The sequence below is a fragment of the Phycodurus eques genome, chromosome 13 (assembly GCF_024500275.1).
Source record: "Phycodurus eques isolate BA_2022a chromosome 13, UOR_Pequ_1.1, whole genome shotgun sequence".
Classification (NCBI taxonomy): Eukaryota; Metazoa; Chordata; class Actinopteri; order Syngnathiformes; family Syngnathidae; genus Phycodurus; species Phycodurus eques.
This window is the reverse complement of record NC_084537.1, coordinates 3,431,460-3,453,091: the sequence shown is the minus strand read 5'-3', so window position 1 is coordinate 3,453,091 and position 21,632 is coordinate 3,431,460. Positions and strand designations below refer to the sequence as shown.

Sequence of the window (21,632 nt, the reverse complement as noted above, 5' to 3'; positions counted from 1 at the left end):
GGTTGCGGCAAGGTCCACTCACGTATGTCAAATAGATGGATCATAGCGATCCAGTCGTACTGGATGGTGAAAAATGTTAAAACCTGTCAAAACCGTAAACACATAACTGTCTTTACCTACTTTATTTAAAATTCATTACATACAGATGAAATCTACCACGAAAGTAAATAGAATGTTTTTTTAAATCGTCATAGCAAGATTTGGCCAATCACGTCTGGCGTTCTTCTGAATTGACCAATCACAATCGGGTATGCTTTTGGGTTTTTAATCACGAACGTCAACTCGTGGAACCATAGACTGCTAGTAGTACTGGATGCAAGACCGACATAGACAGATTATGATGATATTGCGGTGACATGTGTTGTGAGATCTGCATTTGAATGTTTTCCGTTTGCCAAGTACGGCCCCTCAGTTTTCGGCGTCGTATGGCAATGAGAGGACACGAGATCAGTGATGCAACTTGGCTGATAATATCGTATTAGATCGTAACAATTGTCTATGTTTAAACCCACCGCGGAGAACGTGGTCGTTTATGAGCGCAAGGTAATTTAGCTCGCCATGTTTCGCCAGACGAAGGCGGTGCTCGAGAAACTTCGACTTGTCCGGTAAGTTAGCTAACATTTGCCTACCTAGCATGATTGTGTCTTAATGTGTACGACAAATATATATATATATGTATGTGGAGAGTGACAGTCACACTATTTTAGCTTGGTGGCAACATTACCAAGGTTTTAAAATGAAGAGAGCTAGCTTGACAGACAACTTACGTCAACATTTGAAGACATTTTAGACAGTGGCGGAGCTAGACCTTTGGGTGCCCATGGGGTGGCCAAGGCCATTTCAGGGGGTCCACAGACTATGACAATGAATTTGTTTCTCGACCAATTAATTGCAATCAGAGTCTCTAAATGTTGAAATCTGCATACTAAGCACACAGAAGATGGGGTTTGTGCGCATAAATGAAAGTTTATTAACAATGTTTACAACACAATGTACACACAAACACAACTGCAACAATTTTTCAAACGCAGAGTAACCCGCTCACACAGTTATCCACTCACGCACACACACACGAGCAATTCACTCACACACTCTCTGTCCACCTTACCGTTGCCTGACTCTTTAAAAAGAAGTTATATATCTTGTCCCCCTGTCTTTTCGTTTCTCAACAGACCCTATGACAAAAAGGCCAGTTTTGTAACACTTGGCGTCACTTACAATTGCACAATGTTATCAAATCCCCACTTCAAGCCTTGAAAATGTCAGGGGAAATTGACCACTGTAGATGTAGGTTTCATATTCAAACATTCCGCTACTAAGTGGTTCCCAACTGGTTTTCCCTCAGGAGCCAAAATTTAACTTAGTCATTAAGTTGCAACCAATATTTTTGACATTCTTTAGCAACTCAAATTGATTCCACAAAAAATAGCCCAGTCATACAAAAGCCTTTATGCACTGTTGAAAACATGAAAACAGTTGATCTATATGAAGCATGAACAAACATGACGAATATGAAATAAAAAGGCACACTTTTTATGAATACAAATGCAGACTTATTTTTTTGTAGTTGATCAAGGCAGACTACTTGAGTCAAACAATAAAATAAAACAGACAAAATACTTAAATAAAAAGGCAGAATTCACTTGAATTACAGGTAGGGTATACCTATTTTAAACAAGCTAAATTGGTGATACTGGTGAAGTTTCAGAAATCAAACTTTGAAATATAAAGGTAGAATTAACTTGAATTACAGTATTTAACAAGTTACACTTGTGAAGCTCATTAACAGCACTTTTGTGATGCCCTCAACTCCTCAAGTTTTTGTTGAAAGCATTCCACTAGTTTGTCTTAATTGTTTTTAGCTAGCCTGCTGTGCAGTACATTATGCATGAAATAAGATTCTCCATAGAAGAATAGAAAAATGCTACAGCAACATTTTTGACACTGTCAGTATTAAATCTTTTAAACAAACACATCAGTGTACCAACAGTTTAGAGATATAACAAAGGGCAAAACGTGAAGGATAATCCCCCACCCTCCTTCACGTTATATTTCATTTAAGCCAACAGAGCATGAAACAGCTAGCTGGCCGATTGTCTGCTAGTTTCATTCTTCTAAAATCATTGAAGAATGATTTTAGAATGATTTTTTATTTTTTTTCCACATTAACGTGTACGTTAATGTGGAGTGGCTGTTGGAAGCTGACACTGGTCATGTGTAGACACCATGAGATGTAACTTGTCCATGTGCCTGTGTTTGTGTGTGCCAGCGGGCGAGAGAGACTGGCACACTGCACTGGCTGCTTGTTGAAACACTGCATGTGCTTGGTGATAAATTTTCGTTTTTACCGCCATGAGATGTAGCTTAACATTAACTTCAGCTTGATACCCGTGGCTGCTAGCAAAACGATCTCCTATCTGATCACAAAAAGTGGTTTTAAACAGTGACTCATTAGGACACCACCGTAAAACTTACTTTACAATGACGTCGTAGATCGGATCTGAGGCAAATCCTCTTCTTCTGTGGCGATTCTTCTTCTCCTAATAAATGTGGATTACAACTCTTTGTGGTACATAGCGCTAACTACTGTACAGGAGGATTTAGGCGTCACTGATTTCAAAATGCAAAGGGTTCCTTTTGACAAGACGTGCGGAGCCGTGATATGCCAATTATCTGGGGGGGGTGTCACTTGGGGGGGGTCCAATCAGATTTCAGGGGGGGTACAGTGCTACCCCGACCTCCCCTCTGGCTCCGCCCCTGATTTTAGAACGATCAGTTATTTGTTGTGAGGGGGGAACTGATGTGGGATTTCAGACTTTCTCTGAAGGAAACACTAGACTTAATAGCTACAGTTGTTAAATAAATTTCAGTACATACTTAAGGAAATTTGGAACAATTACTTGGTTGTTTAGTGGGAATAGTGTGTTTTATGATCGTCCCTAAAGGTAACACAAGACATTTGTTTGGTTGGTTGATTGATTGATTTAGAGGCAACACTAGGCTTGATAAATAAGTAGGTTGATTATTGGAAGAAGGAAAGTTTCTGGAAAACATTATTTATTATCTAGTTCAGTGTATTTTATTTTCACTGTGTGTCATATTGTGATTACTGTTTGTTTGAGAATATACTAAAATGTATTTTAACTTTTACCTGAACCTAGTTTAAAGGGCCAGCATCTGTCTTGGCGACAAAGGAGCACTGCAGCAGCTGGAGAGAAGGCCCTTCAGTACTCAGCAGGTCAACAAATCCATGGATTTACAGTTAAAGCGGTACAAAATGTCTTTTGTCAAATGTTTTTTCCTCACACGCACTTAGGGGAAGGAGTAAGCACACAACACTCTACTAAATTGATTGATAGACAAATTCAGTAAACATTTAAGGACATTTCGGTGCAATCACGCAGTTGTAGAGGGCAAAATTCTAATTTCAGACATAGCGCGATTGATTGACAGTCATATCAAATCAATTACTAAAACTGTCTTCTACCATCTGAAGAACATATCCAGAGTGACGGCTTGCATGTGTCAAGCAGACCCCGAGAAGCTCATCCATTCTCTTATCTCAAGTAGACTTAACTATTGTAATGGTCTTCTGACTGGACTCCCTAAAAAGAGCATTAAACAGCTGCACCTAATTCAGAATGCTGCAGCTCGGGTTCTGGCCAGAACAAAGAGGTCAGAGCATATTACTCCAATTCTAAAGTCTTTTTGCTGGGTTCCAGTCAGCTTTAGAAGGGATTTTAAAGTTCTGCTACTGGTCTGTAAATCACTAAATGGTTTTGAATACATGAATGAAATGCTCATGGAACATAAACCCATTAGGGCTCTGAGATCAATAGACTCAGGTCAAATAGTGGAGCACAGAGTCCAAAGCAAACATGGTGAAGCAACAATTTGCTATTATGCTGCACACAAATGGAATAAGTGTGAATGTTTTTAAACCTAGGTTAAAAACATTTCCCCCGCCCCACCCCCCCATGCTTTTTAGAGCATTTCCACTTTTAAATGATATTTCTTGCACTGTACGCTGTTTTAATTGTATTTTTTTCCCTCTTTGTTTTAAATGTGGCGGCACGATGGACGACTGGTTAGAGCGTCTGCCTCACAGTTCTGAGGTCCGGGGTTCAATCCCCGACCCCGCCTGTGTGGAGCTTACATGTTCTCCCCGTGCCTGCGTGGGTTTTCCCCGGGCAATCCGGTTTCCTCCCACATCCCAAAAACATGCATGGTAGGTTAATTGCCAACTCTAAATTGCCCGTAGGTGTGAATGTGAGTGCGAATGGTTGTTTGTTTGTATGTGCCCTGCGATTGGCTGGCAACCAGTTCAGGGTGTACCCCGCCTCCTGCCTGATGATAGCTGGGATTGGCTCCAGCACTCGCGCGACCCTTGTGAGGATAAGCGGCTCAGAAAATGGATGGATGGATGTTTTAAATGTTTATAAGATGGGTTTTTTCTTTGTTTTTAAATGCTTTTAATCATGTAAAGCACATTGAGTTACCTTGTGTATGAAATGCGCGATATCAATACATTTACTTTGCTTTATGTGCTGAGTCTTTCCAAAGCACATACAAACAATGACTAAATGTCATTGTCTTTTCTTTTGCAGGTTGTTGCTGTCCCTGACTTGTTCCTCACTGCCGTCAAGTTGACTCACGACAAAACAGGAGCTCAGTACCTGCACGCAGCCAGGGATGATCCCAACAACCTCTTCAGGTTGCTAAAAAAATGTTTTGTATGTACTCTACTTGGTGTTGCTATGCTAACACCGCACGCTGGTCCTCCTTGATTTTTAGCGTGCAGTTCCGGACCACCCCCATGGACAGCACGGGGGTCCCCCACATCCTGGAGCACACTGTGCTGTGCGGGTCACAAAAGTATCCGTGCAGAGATCCTTTCTTCAAGATGCTCAACAGGTCGCTGTCCACCTTCATGAATGCCTTCACAGGTACATATTGAAGCCCAGATGATTGCTTTTATAGACTAATTTAGTTTATTCCTCAGGATGATTTTTTTTTTTTTTTTTTTTTTCGGGGGGGGGGGGGAGAATCTAGGTTTTCACCCGAGTGGTATTTTTTTGTGGTTTGCTTTACCTCACCTGTAGAGTTTTACATGAGAAAACACCGTAAAAGAGCTGACAACAGACACGGACCCGCTGAGCCATGTACGATTGAATAGGCTAATCTCATGTTAAATTCCTGAACATTTAAAATGTTACATTTATTAAGAATCATCTTAGCATACATGTTTTGACACAAGGGACATTTTTCCAAGAGGAAAGACTTATTTTCACATTATCCGCAGAGAAACTATATGTTATTATTATTATTTCTGTGGAACTTTAAGCACGTTAATGCAGTAAAAAAAGGGGAAAAAAACATGTTTGGCAATGGAGGTGAAATCAGGAGATTTCACGAGAAATAAAGCAAGTTTACAGAAGAATAAAAAAATCAATGATAAACTGGTTTTAAATAGTATGTTCCCCCAGTATTTACGGGAGATAAGGATTCCGCAAGTAATTGATCCCTCCATTGTAAAGGTTTTTAATTGCCTATAGCTGTCACAAGATGGCGTCAAAGCACTTTTTTTCTATTAGACAAGGCTATGGCCTGACTAAATGAAGTGGGCCCCAAGATTCCACATGATGAGGCCAAAGCCATATTTTTATATTAGACATTGCTTTAACTTGAGCACAGAAACAGTGAATGGGGGGGGGGGGGGTATCAGCAGATAAGGGAAGATAGGTCACCCCCCCCAAAAAATCAGCGAATGGGCGAATTTGCAAATGCTACTGGTGGATCAAATGAGATAATGACACAATATAAGGTGATGTCACGATCTATTTGTAACACATCATGGCAACATTTGCCCTTTTCACCAGTTTTGACAGTGGAAACACAAAAAAGTGTCCCTGAACTGTAGTACTGAACCCAAATTGAAACTTAAAGGGAGAGTTTTCAGTTTTCAAACTGCTAGCAAAATTTTAATTTAGCCTCACTTCACTACTCCAGTAATCCAGGTCAGTGCAGCTATGGGTTGTCTGTGAGTGCATGGCAAATGATAATATAATGTACTAATGTACTTTATCAAATATGACAAAAAATATACAGTCCAACCTTTTATAAACACAACATTTGAATTGATCAAGAGTTTTGTCCCCTTTCCAACAGCCAGCGACTACACCATGTATCCATTCTCCACTCAGAATGCAAAAGACTTCCAGAATCTTCTGTCGGTCTACCTGGATGCCGTGTTTTTCCCATGCTTACGGGAGCAGGACTTTTGGTGAGTGTTTGGAGCTTTGTGGTCATGTACTGTGGCGTCTCAAGCCTGAACTTTCTAGGCAGGAGGGCTGGAGGCTGGAGAACGAAGACCCAACCAACTCCAGCTCGCCTCTGGTCTTCAAAGGAGTGGTTTTCAACGAGATGAAAGGAGCTTTTGTGAGTCCGACTCCTGTTTTTTCACCTAAGGCCTAAACGAGTCAAGACTCTTGACATCTTTGCTTCCTCGCAGTCGGACAACGAGAGCGTGTACGCTCAGCATCTCCAGAACAAACTTTATCCTGACCACACATACTCGGTGGTGTCCGGTGGAGAGCCGCTGGCCATTCCCGACCTCACCTGGGACCAGCTCAAGCAGTTCCACGCCACGCATTACCACCCCAGCAATGCCAGGTAGACCAACACACACACACACACACACACACAAACACACACACGATCCCCGTTAACACTGCCTGTCCAAGCTGGATTTTCCTCATGTGGCCATGGGGATGCCAAGTTATTAACTTCTAAGGTAGTATTAGAGTAGAAAATAATGGCTGTGTGAAAGGGAATATCAAAAAGGTGAGACCAGGATGTAAAATGTAACGCCTAACACTCACATCTCCTGGCCTGTTGGTTCTAAAGCAATTGTCGCTGTCCATATCGAAGCTGCTGTGTGAAAGCGCACACAGTTGTGGCTGTATCCCTGCTTTTCTGAGTTCTGCGTAAACTGCAGATAAATGTCTTTCTAAGGCTATGATGCATCGATATTGTGGGATGTCTGTGTGAAATTTTCCATCTTTTTGTCCATAAAAGGCACAGACAGGTAAATACCACATCTTCTATTATGGCTATGACTCAACATTTTTGCAGAAACCCTCAGTTGCATTTTCAAAGGTAGATAAATACCAAGTCTTCTGGTATTGCTATGGTTCACCAATTTGCCGGAGACACTGCATGAAAGGGATGAGTGTGCAATTTTTCCACCTTTTGTTTTCCTGTGTAAAAGGCAGTGGCGGATAAATCCTGTCTTCTTTTGTAGGAACTCTGCCTGAAAGGGCCTAATGCTTTCAAAAACAGCATTTTTCCCCCACCTTTTCTTCCGTGTGTCAACTGAGGATTTTTTTTTTTTTCTACATTCAAAGTTTGGTTGTATCATAGACTCGTATGTAAAACTCCCTCTAACACCTTACACACAGGCACTGCACCCCCGATACTACTGTATGTCAGAAGTTGGCAATTTAGCAGGTTTACTTCTACCCACTGTTCGGTATCTGTACCTTACACACGGGACAGCCACCTGGGGAAAATGTAATGAGCTGTGTGAAATGGGCTTAGGAAGGTGTCAAATTTTCTACTGATCCACTGTCCATCCGTCCATTTTCTGTACCGCTTATCCTCACTAGGGTCGCGGGCATGCTGAAGCCTATCCAAGCTATCTTCGGGCGAGAGGCGGGGTACACCCTGAACTGATCACCAGCCAATCGCATGGCACATATAAACAAACAACCATTCACACTCACATTCACACCTACGGGCAATTTAGAGTCTTCAATCAACCTACCACACATGTTTTTGGGATGTGGGAGGAAACCGGAGTACCCGGAGAAAACCAACACAGGCACGTGGAGAACATGCAAACTCCACACAGGCGGGGCTCGCATTTGAACCCCGGTCCTCAGAACTGTGAGGCAGATGTGCTCACCAGATCCACTGTGTGTCATCCTATTTGTGTCTCCACACTTTTGTCCATTTTACGCCTTGCCCAGAGTCTCATGTTTCTGCGTGTATTCCTCAGGTTCTTCACGTATGGAGACCTTCCTCTGGAGCAACACCTGAAGCAGATCGACCAGGAGGCGCTGTCCAAGTTTCAACGAATCAACCCTAACACCCAAGTCCCATCTCAGCCACACTGGAGAAACCCCGTAAAATCTATAGATATTGTATTTGATGCTAAATGTAAATAATAAGGTTTAACTTATTTACTATGATGTTCAGAGGGAAGACCACGTGACCTGCAGTCCCGATGCTATGGCTCCCGACGCTTCTCGACAGAACACGCTATGTGTCAGCTTCCTGCTGGGAGAGTAAGACCACACTTATCCTGGTGCTTCATGCAGGCTTTTGTGTGTTCATTTTGAGTAATTAGCTATAAAAAATATATTTTTAAAAAATGGTGTATTTAATTCCAATTATAGCATCTCTGGTTGTGCCAACTTTATTTTTGTTCAGCATGGACACTTCATTCATACTAAAGTTACTGCTACCTCACTCTTTCACATGCCCCTTAAACGGGCACACACGCACAACTAAAGGTACTGTTTGTTTTTACCATATTGATGGTAGAAATTACACTATTTAACTGTTGATCTGTTTAGTTTTGGTTGAGGATGTGTGACGGTTTCCACTGTTGTAGAATCTGCTTGAAAGTAAAATAAATGTAAAGTGCTAGAGTTGGCAAAAATTACTTTGAAATGCTTGAATTAGCCTGTATTCTCAAATTCCTGAACTAGAATGTATACGTTAGAGTGGGCTGGGCAAAATTCATAGCTGAAGGCCCAAATTTCAGTTTTTAAACAGGCAGATGGGCCGTGTCAATGGGTCATTCATTGACGAGGTAAGAAAAAAGTTGTATACATGTTTACGTAAACGGATCAATTACTGCAACAAATATAGTACTCTTGATGATGCCAGTTTAAAGAATTGAGCGGGCCTTGTGTTGCCTGCTTGCCATAATTAACTCACCCAGAGTTAGCGCCTCATACAGTTTGAAATCATAATCCTATAACTTCACTTTTGTTAGTACTGTAATTTCTCATATATAATACGCACCCCCAAAGTTGACCTCAGAATTCTGGAAAACCCTTCTACCTATGTATAATGCATTTTTACAATGCATGATTTTGCTTCTACCCACATGATCAAAACATGTATTATCTGCATTTTGTTAGTTTTTTCAAATAATTATTCTGAAGTGAAGCACTTTATTTGAACACTTTTTTTAATTTTAGAATTTGTATGATGGGTACAATTCTTTAAAGAAAACATTAAGGACCATGCAAAACACATTTTATTTTGTTTTAATGGAATTCAAATTAAACGGTCAAGCATTTCAGAAAAACATTATTGTTAAACCAAACATAACCACAAAGAAATTAATGATGGTTGTTCAATCATCGGTCATATTTAAAAAAATATATATATATATTTCACAAATTCTGCCAGGTTATGTAAACTTATGAGCACAATTGTATGTATATGCAGTCATATGTACCCCTGTCATATTGGAATGAAAGTGTAGTTTGCCCCTATATCTATGTATAATGTGCACTATTGACTTTTGACAATTTTTTTTGGGGGGGGTGAATGTGCATTACACACGAGAAATTACGGTAATTACCTGAATAATTGTTTATAGCGTCGCCTGATGGAAAATAAACATTTACATATTTTTTGACCAAAATCTATATGAATTGAAAAACATTGGTAGCTGTTTTAAAATCATATTCTGTTGATTGCAGTGAATTACAAAGCCTTGAATTAAAATGTGAAACTTTGCCTGGCGTTTTCCTCTGCAGCATCACCGACACCCTCGAAGCTTTCACCCTAAGCCTGCTTTCTTCTCTGATGACTTCCGGTCCCAACGCTCCCTTCTACAAAGCTCTTATCGAACCCAAAATTGGCACCGACTTCTCCTCGGTGGTCGGGTGAGATGAGGAAGAGGAGAAGAAGAAAGTTTTGATTACGAGTTCGACTTTCAGTGTGACGACTGTGTTGTTGTTGCGTTCCGCAGATACGACGGCAGCACCAAGGAGGCGTCTTTCAGCATCGGCCTGCAGGGGATGGCCGAGGAGGACACGGAGAAGGTCAAGAGCATCATACATCAAACCATCAGCGAGATAATCAAGTATGTCGGAACTGGGATAGACGGGATAAATCACATCTGTGACAATTTTCCAACTTATTTTTGTGTAAAAGGCACAGGTGTGTCTGTTCCTGCTTTGCTTTGTCAACATATTTTGCCTCCTCATTAGGACTGGTTTCGAAGACGAGAGGATCGAGGCGCTCCTGCACAAGATCGAGATCCAGATGAAGCACCAGTCCACCAACTTTGGACTCTCTTTGGCCTCGGTGAGCACATGCTGACGCTCATTTTTGTATTATTATTTATTTAAGACTTTAGTACGTTTGTTTTTGTTGACCTGGATCCGGGTTGTGTAGTACATCGCGTCCTCGTGGAACCATGACGGTGACCCGGTGGAACTTCTACAGATCAATGACAGCGTCCTCAAATTCAGACGAGCCCTGGAGGAGAACCCGCACTTCCTCCAGGAAAAAGTCCAATACTACTTTAAGGTATGGGTTACTGTTACAGTAAACAAACATGACCATTTCTGGTATTTGGTTTATTTTTCATCCTGAGCAATAAACTTGTAAATTATCAATAAAGTCAATTAATCGCCAAGCCCCAATAAGGGGATAAAATCAGCCGCTTTCACCTCATTAAACTTCTTTCTCTCATCCAGGAGAACACCCACCGACTAACCCTCTCCATGAGCCCTGATGAGTCCTACCTTGACAAACAGGCCTCGGCCGAGGAGAAGAAACTCCAGGAAAAGATTGGCACTCTGTCTGACAGCGACAGGAAGGATATTTATGAGAAAGGTACTGACGATTACTCAGAAATATGATTTATGAGAGCCCCGAAGTACCACAGTCAGTTTGATGTCCAGTGGCTCATGAGATATTAACTTGGCATCCGTCTTCTTTGTTCAGGTCTTCAGCTGTTGGACGCTCAAAGTAAATCACAGGATGCCTCATGTCTGCCTGCGCTCAAAGTGTCCGACATCACGCCCACCATACCTGTCACTCCTATACACATGACCAAAGCAGGTAACATGCTACCTGTAATGCGTTACTGAGCCTGCATCTTTGTGTGCAGATGTTTGTATGTGGCACATCCAGTGAATAGTGACTTGGTTGTTTAATGTCACATTTCATGTTTGGGCAGGCCCTCCACAAAAACTAAGTATTTGAATAACAAGCTATTAAAAGTGGACATTTTCCATGATATGTCCCTTTCCTTTTTCCTTAAAAATGACAATTCTTCAATTGTGGCCTCAGTGCGTATGTTTTTTTTAAATCCACAGGCGGTGTTCCGCTGCAGCTGTGCGAGCAGCCCACCAACGGCTTAGTGTACTTCCGGGCCATGTGCAGCCTTAACACGCTTCCCGAGGACCTGAAGCTCTATGTGCCGCTCTTCTGCAGCATCATCACCAAGTGAGTCTGCTTCACACTAGTGATGGGAACGATAAACCGATCCAACCGGATATCTGTTCATAAAGGCGAGAGATACAACTGTATCGTAGCAGACTTCATAATCGATATAAAATCTGCCAAGAATCCTTAGATACATCGGTTGTATAGGCCTATAGACCGGATATTGCGAGGCTATGAATTGGTTGTCTGAGGCTTTGCAATTTTCATCTCTTTAAAACAAGTGCGAGAGCTCTCGCGCAGTGCGCCGCGGACATGATGTTATGCTTACAACTAAAAACAGTGGTGGGCCGTAGCGACACTACTAGTTTAACTACAGTGGTGTGAAAAAGTAATGGCCCCCTAAACATAATAACTGGTTGGGCCATCCTCAGCAGCAACAACTGAAATCAAGTGTTTTCTATGACTGGCAATGAGTCTTTCACTTCTTTTGACCCACGCTTCCTTTCAGAATTGTTTGAATTCAGAAAAAATGGCGTGTTTTCATGCACTCACACTGCCTTTTTAAGGTCATTCCACAGCATTTCAATCGGATTCAAGTCTGGACTTTGATTAGGCCACTCCAAAACCTTTTTTTTTTTTTTTTTTTCCCCCCCAGCCCTTCAGATGTTGACTTGCTGGTGTATTTTGGATCATTTTCCTGCTGCAGAACCCAAGTGTGCTTCAGCTTAAGGTCACAAACTGATGGCTGAACATTCTCCTTCAGGATTTTCTCTTAAAGAGCAGAATTCATGGTTCCATCATACACAGAAAGTTGTCCAGGTCCTGAAGGTGAAAATCAGCCTAAGACCATCACGCTACCACAACCATGTTTGACTGTTGGTATCATGTTCTTTTTCTGAAATGCTGTGCTACATTTATGCCAGATTTAACAAGACTCCCGCCTTCCAAAAAGCTCAAATTTCATCACATTAGTCCATATAATATTCTCCCAAAAGTCCTGGGAATCATTCAGATGTTTTTTTGCAAAAGTAAGACTGCCTTTGTTCTTTTTGGTCAGCAGTGGTTTTGGCCTTGGAACTCTGCCATGGATGCCATTTTTGCCCAGTGTCTTCCTTATTGTTGTCATGAACACTAAACCTTAACTGAGGCATGGGAGTCCGTCAATTGTTTAGAAGTTGTCCTGAGTTCCTTTGTAGCCTGAGTCATTGCTGTTCTCTTGTGGTAATCTTTGTACTGTAGACCGGCTACTCCAAGGAATGTTCACCACTGTTCCATGTTTTCTCCATGTGAGGATAATGGCTCTCCCTATGGTTCGCTGGAATCCTAAAGCTTTAGAAATGGCTTTTGTAACCCTTTGCAGACTGATAGATGTCAATTACTTTGTTTCTCGACTGTTCTGGAATTTCTTTGGATCATGTCATTTTATTGCAGCTTGTTTAGATTTTTTTGTCCGACTTGATTTTGTCAGGACAGATTCTGTTTAAATTATTTCTTAATTGAACAGGTCTGGATGTAATCAGGCCTGGGTGTGATCAGTGAAAATTAACCCAAAATTTTGATTAGCCACAATTAATTAATGATTTAACAAGGGGGGTAATTACTTTTTGACACAGGGCCAGGTAACTTTGAATAGTTGTTGTTTTGTCCTTAATAAATGAAATCACCATATAAAAACAGCACTTTAAGTTCACTTGGTTTCTACTGTATTTGTCTGATATTTACGTCTGTTTGATGATCTTAACTAACTAACTAACTAAACTATGAAAAAATATAAGAATTTGAGAAGGGGGCCAATACTTTTTCATGGCACTGTACATTTCTCCGTAGTGTCACTATTTCAGCATCAAATAGCTTTTCAGTAGTGAAGCTACTTTTGTGGTCACAGCAATAGCAAAGTAACGCTCACAGATGCTACATTTCCCCCGGCACTTGTAACCATCGAATGTAATGTCACGTTATGTACCTTATCTCAAGTCCAGCGGAGACATCGGGGCCGGCGGCGAAATGTGTGCTCCAGATGGTAAACATTCAGACAATGTGGCAAAGCTGGGTACAGTAGATCCGGGCAATTGCCATGGGCTATATACCACAGAAAACTAATGCTTCTTCTCATCCATCTATCCATTTTCTGAGGCGCTTCTCCTCACTAGGGTCGCGGGCGTGCTGGAGCCTATCCCAGCTATCACCGGTCTTTTAACTGTTGTTTGTTTGTACAGATTCTTTTCTCGACAAAATAAATTGTTGTGGTCTATTTAAATAATTAATTTGATATTTGAAAATAGAGAGTGTTGTTTGTGTTGTTTATTATTTTTTTAATTGCCATAAAGCAACAATTCTCAGAGATTAGTGGTCTTTTACCTGTTTGTAAAAAGGGTTAGACAAATGTAATTTCATAGAATTGGGTTACGTCAAGTCCAATCAAGATTCTTCATGATTAATGTCTGGATCCACAAATGTTAACTATTGCATTGTTTCCGCACCAAATTGAATTGTATCGAATAATCATATCGCTCCCATACTGAACTGAATCATATCGATCCATTTTTAATCGAATCGTATCCTGTGCATCTAGATATCTTATCGAATCAGACTCATGCTACAGATTCCCAACACTACTTCACACAGATGTCTTATTCTCAATCGGGTTTGAGGCGATTCATCAATTTGAGACATAAATTCAAGTGTATGTATTGGGATTATTTCTGGTACATTTTGCGTTTTTGAAAATAACTCATTTGAAAAATGTTTAATCTATTTTTAATTAATATTTTTAAAAAACAGTTTTTATTTTTAAAAATCAGTTTTGAAAAAATACATCTTTTGAGAAATCTTTTTGAAAAAATGTATGTTGTCTTATGCAAAACAATCATTTAAAAAACGCAACACAGCAAATTATTTTTTATGAAAAATATATTTTTGAAGCGTTTTTGGAAAGAAAGCTTTGAAAAATATATTTTTGTAATATGCAAAACAGTAACAAATACATAATTCATGAACTAAAAATATTTTATTGGTATAATTAGATTTTTGTCACAATAATTTTTAAACTATTAAAAAATATTTAAAAACCTAATTTTTTTTTCTGTTTAGTTTTATCCATCCACCCATTTTCTGAGCCGCTTCTCCTCACTAGGGTCGCGGGCGTGCTGGAGCCTATCCCAGCTGTCATCGGGCAGGAGGCGGGGTACACCCTGAACTGGTTGCCAGCCAATCACAGGGCACATAGAAACAAACAACCAGTCACACTCACAGTCATGCCTACGGGCAATTTAGAGTCTCCAATTAATGCATGTTTTTGGGATGTGGGAGGAAACCGGAGTGCCCGGAGAAAACCCACGCAGGCACGGGGAGAACATGCAAACTCCACACAGGTGGGGACGGGGATTGAACCCGGGTCCTGAGAACTGTGAGGCTGACGCTCTAGTTTTATATAAAAGTCAATTTAATCTGATTTTTGTGAGAAAAAACAGTGTCTTTATTTAAACCTGTACACCAGTTTAGCTCTTAAGTATCGTTGTCATTGATTTATTTTATTTTTAAAAAAAATTGGGGGGTGGGGGTGATTTTTCAGGATGGGCTGTGGCTCCCTGGACTACCGTCAGCAGGCCCAGCAGATGGAACTGAGGACTGGGGACATGTCCGTGTCCCCACAAGTAATCCCTGACTGCACCCACCTGGACATGTTCGAGCAGGTTAGCTTAGCTTTGCATCTCCACCTGAAATAACACGTAAAAAAATGTTGCACTGGGCTTTTCTCTCTCAGGGCGTCCTCCTCTCCTCCTCCTGCTTGGAGAGGAACCTCCCTAACATGTTCCAGCTGTGGGGGGACATCTTCAACAGCCCCCGCTTTGATGACCAAGAGCGTTTGCGGGTGCTGGTGATGATGTCTGCGCAGGAGCTGGCCAATGGAATCGCCTACTCCGGCCACATGTATGCCATGACGCGGGCCGGACACCACCTGACGCCAGCCGGAGAACTCTTAGAAACATTTGATGGGATGGAGCAGGTAGAGGAGAAAAAATTTCCTTCAACCATTATTTTTTCTGCTCTTTATTTCACCAGAGTTTCCAAATGTTAGGTCATGTTTTGTGTTTGTTTGCAAAATAGAAAATGTTATTTTGACGGTTGAGATCTGATTAATCGCCTTCGATAGACTTTAGACTAGAATAGACAGAATTGGCAAAGGCGAATGAATCCATAGACACAGATATTTTGTGTGATGACACGTTGAATTCTCATATACTGGTACTTTAATTACAGTTTCAACTGCGTCCGCCAATACAAAGTTGATGTCATAAAAACATTAAATAAAAAATATTGAAGCCATAATTAATGATTATGAGTGTCCTACAGTAATGTTCTTGACAAAATTTTGAAATTAACAAAATTCAGACAAATTTCGGCAAATGGTTCTGGAAGTGAATTTTTATAGGTTGGCAGCTCTGTTTCACTGTCTTGTGAGGTTCTTCTACCCCTTTTTTTTGTGCTGGCGGGTGCGAGCAAATGTAATAATATTCTCCATTTGATGATGTGATCTTCAGGTGAAGTTCATGAAGAGGATAGCAGAGATGTCGGACTTGACCCCGGTCATCCGCATGCTGCCCCGGATCAAGAAGCACCTCCTGAACCCCAACAACATGAGGTGCCACTCGATATTTACACTCATTGTCTCCTCATGAAAATGTACATTGTGGTACAGTGACTTGACTTGAGTTTTTAGAGTTACGAGCTGTCATTTGGTTACAATTCTGGATGTTCCTACAGGTGTGCCATCAACGCCACGCCTCGGCAGGCGTCCGAGTCTGTGGCCCTCCTGGAGAGTTTCTTGAAGGACGTAGCCGCCAACAGGAAGCAGTTCAAAGCCGTGCGATCAAATGTCATCGAGGTATGCGAGTGATGGACCACTTAATGGATGAAAAGGACCTAACAGCATGTTGATGCGCTGTCATGTTTTCCCACTAGAGGCCGCTAGATGTCCTCAACGTCTCTGGAGCAAGCAGGAAGATCGTTGCTGTAGGTTTTTTTTTTTACATTTATGTTTGCTTAAAATACATGATTGCATTTATCGCTCCGCCCTAGACTTTAAAAAAATAATTATTCCCATGAAGCCAGTGTCATTTAGTAACATGATATTTTGTAGGCGTGTCTATCATGAGTAGACCTACAAGTAGACCTACAAGTCTAAAGGAACAATGTCCCAAAACAAACTGGACCCTTGAAGCCAGTTTACTTAGCTACATGAATTTTGGCAGGCTTGTCCCTTATGAGTAGACCCACAGAAAAGTCTCTAGAAGCCATGCCTGTAAAGTCACAGGAAGTCAACCACTTTGGCTTGAAGGGGCCATTTAAGGGTCATTTCCAGGAGTCCTCCAATGACATTTATTTATTTTTTAAATCAGCCCCAAAGCCAGTTTCACATAGGAGCATGCTTGGTAGGCATTTTTATTATGCGTTAGACCCACAAAAAAAGTATCTAGAAGCCATACCTAATACTAGACTGGAAGTCTGCCATTTTGCGTTTAAGCGGACATTTTAGGGTAGTTTTACAGGGGTTTGTCAAAGATTAACTTGTCATAGAGATTTTGTCCAGTGCTTACCAAATTAGAACCACGTATACTGGGCAGATGTACGATGCTAAACTGGCTGAAATATGAGTTGAGTCTGCGTACATTCGGAAATTCACTCCAAGCGCTTTCTCTACACTCCGGAGCGTTCGCAAACTCAGCGCATCGTTGGAGTGTGTCGTTCGGCTATTCAGAGCGCCACACTCTGGGAGTGCCGGAGTGCGCCCCCGCCGCTCTGACTGAGGAGACACAGCGGCCGGAGCGTCAGGCGGGAAAAAATGTTTACAGGCAGAACTGACACATTCAATATGGCGGACACACTGACGTATACCTTCAATGGCCAACACGCTCGTTCGTAAATTCATAGAAAATGGAGCACACTCTACATCTCTGAACCCTGCACTGTCAGAGCGCAATGAGAGCATCAGATTGAAAATCAGATCGTACCCAATATACTGGCATCGAGGGCCTGTTGTTTTGTTTTGATGGACATTATTCTTTACAAAAATCTTCAAATGCAACACATGACTTTGAATGTGGGAGGAAGCTGTGACGACTTCCTGTTCCAAATCCTTAACCGGCCTCCCTTTTTCTTCACCAGGAGCCAAATTTCCAGCCTTGTCACATGAAGACATTCTTCCAGTTGCCATTCCCTGTCAACTTTGTCAGCGAGTCTATCCGCACCGTCCCTTACAGCCACCAAGACTACGCCAGGTTTAGAATTACTTCATTTATTATCATGACACTTAACATGAACGTGTCATAGGAATGACTTTGAAGCAACTTAATTTCTCTGTCACCAGTCTTTGCGTGTTGGGAAGGATGATGACGGCCAAGTTCCTCCACGGAGAGATCCGAGAGAAGGGCGGGGCCTACGGTGGTGGAGCCAAGATGGGTGGAGGGGGCCTGTTCTCTTTTTACTCTTACAGGTGTCTAGATACTGACCCTAATTCCCTTTAATTTTAACGGTCAAGTTTAGACACACATACATCAAGAAATACATTTTAAAATTTGTAAAAATGTAGAAAATATTGGGGGGGAAAACGCCAAAGTATTAAAAAAATATATTAGATAAAACTACAAGAATATTATTTGAAAAATAAACAATTACAAAATATACATATGTATTTTTGGGCTACAAATACTGAACAAAATGAAACAGAAATATGACACCAAGAAAACAGAAATATTAAAGAAACTAATAAAAATAATTTACAAAAAATAAAAATATTACAAAAGTATTACACAAAATAATGCTCAAATATTATATTATGTATTAGACAAAATAATGCAAAAGTTGAAGTGAATAACAAATATTAAACAGAAAATGTTAGACAAAGTAATGCAAAATGTTTCAATAAATAAATAAACCAAATTAGAATAAATACAAAAATATTAGGAAATAATTACATTAAACTACAAAAATGTATGAAAATCAATTTCAAAATATACATATATTTGGGGGGGAAATACGAAATGATATGATACAGAAATACAACAAAGAATACAGAAAGAGACAAAATAATACAAGAAATATCACACCACGAATGTGAAAAAACAAATTAGACAATGAAGAAGTGGAAATGATGGATGGATGGATTGATAGACAAACTGGAAAAATATTACACAAAATAATAAAAAAATATTACAAACAAATATTCAAAAAATAAATTGACAAAATAATGCAAAAATACTACGTATAATAATATTCCACAAATATATTACACCCAAAAACAAAAATATTGGATAAAAAAGTTTGGGTAAAACCTTACAAGAAATGGGAAAAAAATAATACAACAATATTGGATGAAAAAAATACCAAATATTAGACAAAACTAATATTAGAAAACAAAATACAAACATATTAGGCAAAATAGCGACCCCAAAACCATAAAGACATTCAATAAAATGAGTGAATGTGTGTCTAAATATTTCAGTGGTACTTCCAAGTGGTGCAGCTTGCATCTATTCTCTCTTTTTTTATTTTGTGCATTTCATAGGGATCCCAACTCCGTCCAGACACTTTCCGCATTCAGCAAAGGTGTCGACTGGGCCAAGTCGGGCAAGTTCAACCAGCAGGACATCGACGAAGCCAAGCTGTCCGTCTTCTCCGCCGTCGACTCGCCTGTGGCGCCCTCCAGCAAAGGTAGGACCATTTTTATAGTTTTGCCATTGTTTCACTCTGCCGTGGAAAACCGCAGTGGTAGGGTACCTAAAGGGTGGAACTTACCACAGTTTACATTTTGGCTCCCTTCTCTCAGGCTACCAAGCAGAGTGGTGGGGTAAAAAAAGAGAAGAGTTAAACATAGTTCTCTTTTTGGCACCTGTCTGTAGGGAATCACTGCTTTGGGGTACCTGAAGTGTTAGATGTTCCCACAATGCACTTTTTTCACCCCTCTATTTATAGTGTTTAGGTGATCATTGGGCGGCGCTTGGCATACTGCACTTTTTGGCACCTTCCATCCTGGTACCAAGTGCTATACTTCATGTTTTTGTTTATGCAGGAATGTCCGTGTTCCTGAGCGGAATTACAGACGAAATGAAGCAGCGACACCGAGAACGACTCTTCGACGTCACCCGGGAAAACCTGCTGGACGTGGCTGAGAGGTTTGACCTCAATAATATGTGCTTCTTCTAAGTACCATGTCAAAAAAGACTTTGCTCTCCAAGTACCACCATAATACAGAGTTTTTAGTTGTTTTTTTAAAAAATTATATTAAATATACTGGTGCCTTGAGATACGAGTTCAGTTTGTCCCGTGACCACGCTCCAAACACGTATCTCAAATCATCTTTCCCCATTGAAATGATGGAAATGCAATGAATCAATTCCAGCCCCCCAAAAAAAAAATTTTTTAGTCAGAAAAATAGCACTCTCTAATGTAATTTATAAAAACATACAGCGATGACCTAATTGAATAGAATGTAAAGAATAAAATAGTTTGTGCCACATTCTTTGCTTCAGTTAAATGGAGATTGTGCTGCTGCTCCTGGTGTGTGCACCATAGCCACCTGGGGGCAGTATAATACAGTCACACGGCTATCCATGGAGATGGTCACAACTCCTCAGTAAACTGCAGTAATATTAATCATTCTTCGAAAAGGATTAAGAATATATGGCTGTGAATATTGTTATATTATTTGTTGACGATGCCATTCGTTAGCATGACGTTGCATTGTTTGTTAGCGTTAAGCTAACATTACTTTTATTAAGGCAACGTTATATGGTTGTTAAGTACACAATGTGTAATTTTATATTTAGTTTGATAGTAAACTTCAAGTAGGAGTGACAATAAACAGCTTGAAGACGCTTGTTTGAAGAATTCTTCACTGTCAAACTGCTGCTTATGGTTGAAGTGAGTGAAGTTCACTACCGCCATACAATGCTTGTATCTCAAATGTGTGCCCTTAAGTCAAAGCAAAAAATCAGCCAAATGACAGCTTGTATCGAAAAAAATCAGATCACTTGTATCTCAAGGTACCACCCAAGTATTGTAAGTCACCATAACATCAACATTGAACAGTAAAGCATAACATAAACGATTTCTTAAATCCATCCATCCATTTTCTGAGCCGCTTCTCCTCACTAGGGTCGCGGGCGTGCTGGAGCCTATCCCAGCTGTCATCGGGCAGGAGGCGGGGTACACCCTGAACTGGTTGCCAGCCAATCGCAGGGCACATACAAACAAACAACCATTTGCACTCACAGTCACACCTACGGGCAATTTACAGTCTCCAATTCATGCATGTTTTTGGGATGTGGGAGGATACCGGAGCGCCCGGAGAAAACCCACGCAGGCACGGGGAGAACATGCAAACTCCACACAGGCGGGGCCGGGGATTGAACCCGGCTCCTCAGAACTGTGAGGCTGACGCTCTAACCAGTCGTCCACCGTGCCGCCTATTTCTTAAATAATTATTTAATTAAAATTTATTGCACATAAAATTAGATTTTTCTACCTAAGTAAATGTTTGAAAACGAGATTAAATGCAAATGTATTGTACTTAAATGGTAAATAAAATTGAGCTGCAGTTAACAAATATGCTGTATTGGATGGATTGAAAAAAAAGTTTAAAACGCTGTAAAGTTATGCAGCGTTAAGACATTTAACTACCATACTTTGAGACTCACTGCAATAAATCATTATTAGAATAACTTTAGCAATTATGATATGGTGACTTTTGTCTTTGGTGCAGGTACCTGAGCGTCGGGAGCAAGTTGTGCGCCGTTTCCATCCTGGGCCCGGAGAATGACGCCATCAAGAAAGATCCATCGTGGGTGGTGAAATAAATGATATGTGATGTGTGTGGAAAACATTATGTACATATTTATGCAACAAGGCTAATAAATTATCATGTTGGAATAGAAAACCACAAACTATCTTGGTGGCCAAGGTGACCGAGGTTCTGAAACGTAATCTGTGTCATTTGTGGCTTGGCTAGGCGTCAATTTACCGGCACCTCGAATGGGTCGACTTTTTTGGAGTGACAACACTTTGCTGGTGTTTTGTTTCTCCTCACCAAAGAAAGAGGAAGAGTAGGACAAGGTTAAAATGTTGTTGTCACATTCGTCAAAGCCAAAAGGTAA

General features: G+C 40.7%; 1 protein-coding gene across 2 annotated transcripts; it reads left to right on the top strand.

The window, feature by feature from the left end:
- Positions 1-337: 337 nt before the first annotated feature.
- On the top strand, positions 338-21,532 carry pitrm1 (pitrilysin metallopeptidase 1). Of its 2 annotated transcripts, none has more exons than XM_061694244.1 (26): positions 338-605; positions 3,162-3,270; positions 4,608-4,714; positions 4,795-4,946; positions 6,169-6,283; positions 6,342-6,438; positions 6,512-6,672; positions 8,060-8,186; positions 8,260-8,348; positions 9,840-9,968; positions 10,055-10,168; positions 10,296-10,392; positions 10,483-10,617; positions 10,788-10,926; positions 11,038-11,154; positions 11,412-11,541; positions 15,053-15,173; positions 15,245-15,487; positions 16,023-16,123; positions 16,246-16,366; positions 16,444-16,494; positions 17,647-17,759; positions 17,849-17,974; positions 19,046-19,191; positions 19,550-19,652; positions 21,242-21,532. In XM_061694244.1, exons 1-26 carry the CDS (start codon positions 559-561, stop codon positions 21,333-21,335), a joined length of 3,084 nt encoding a protein of 1,027 aa, XP_061550228.1. In that variant the 5' UTR covers positions 338-558; the 3' UTR covers positions 21,336-21,532. The 2 variants fall into 2 exon arrangements, with proteins under 2 accessions (XP_061550228.1, XP_061550230.1); XM_061694246.1 differs by lacking the exon at positions 338-605 and adding an exon at positions 4,093-4,228 and having other exon boundaries at positions 3,196-3,270.
- Positions 21,533-21,632: the final 100 nt, after the last annotated feature.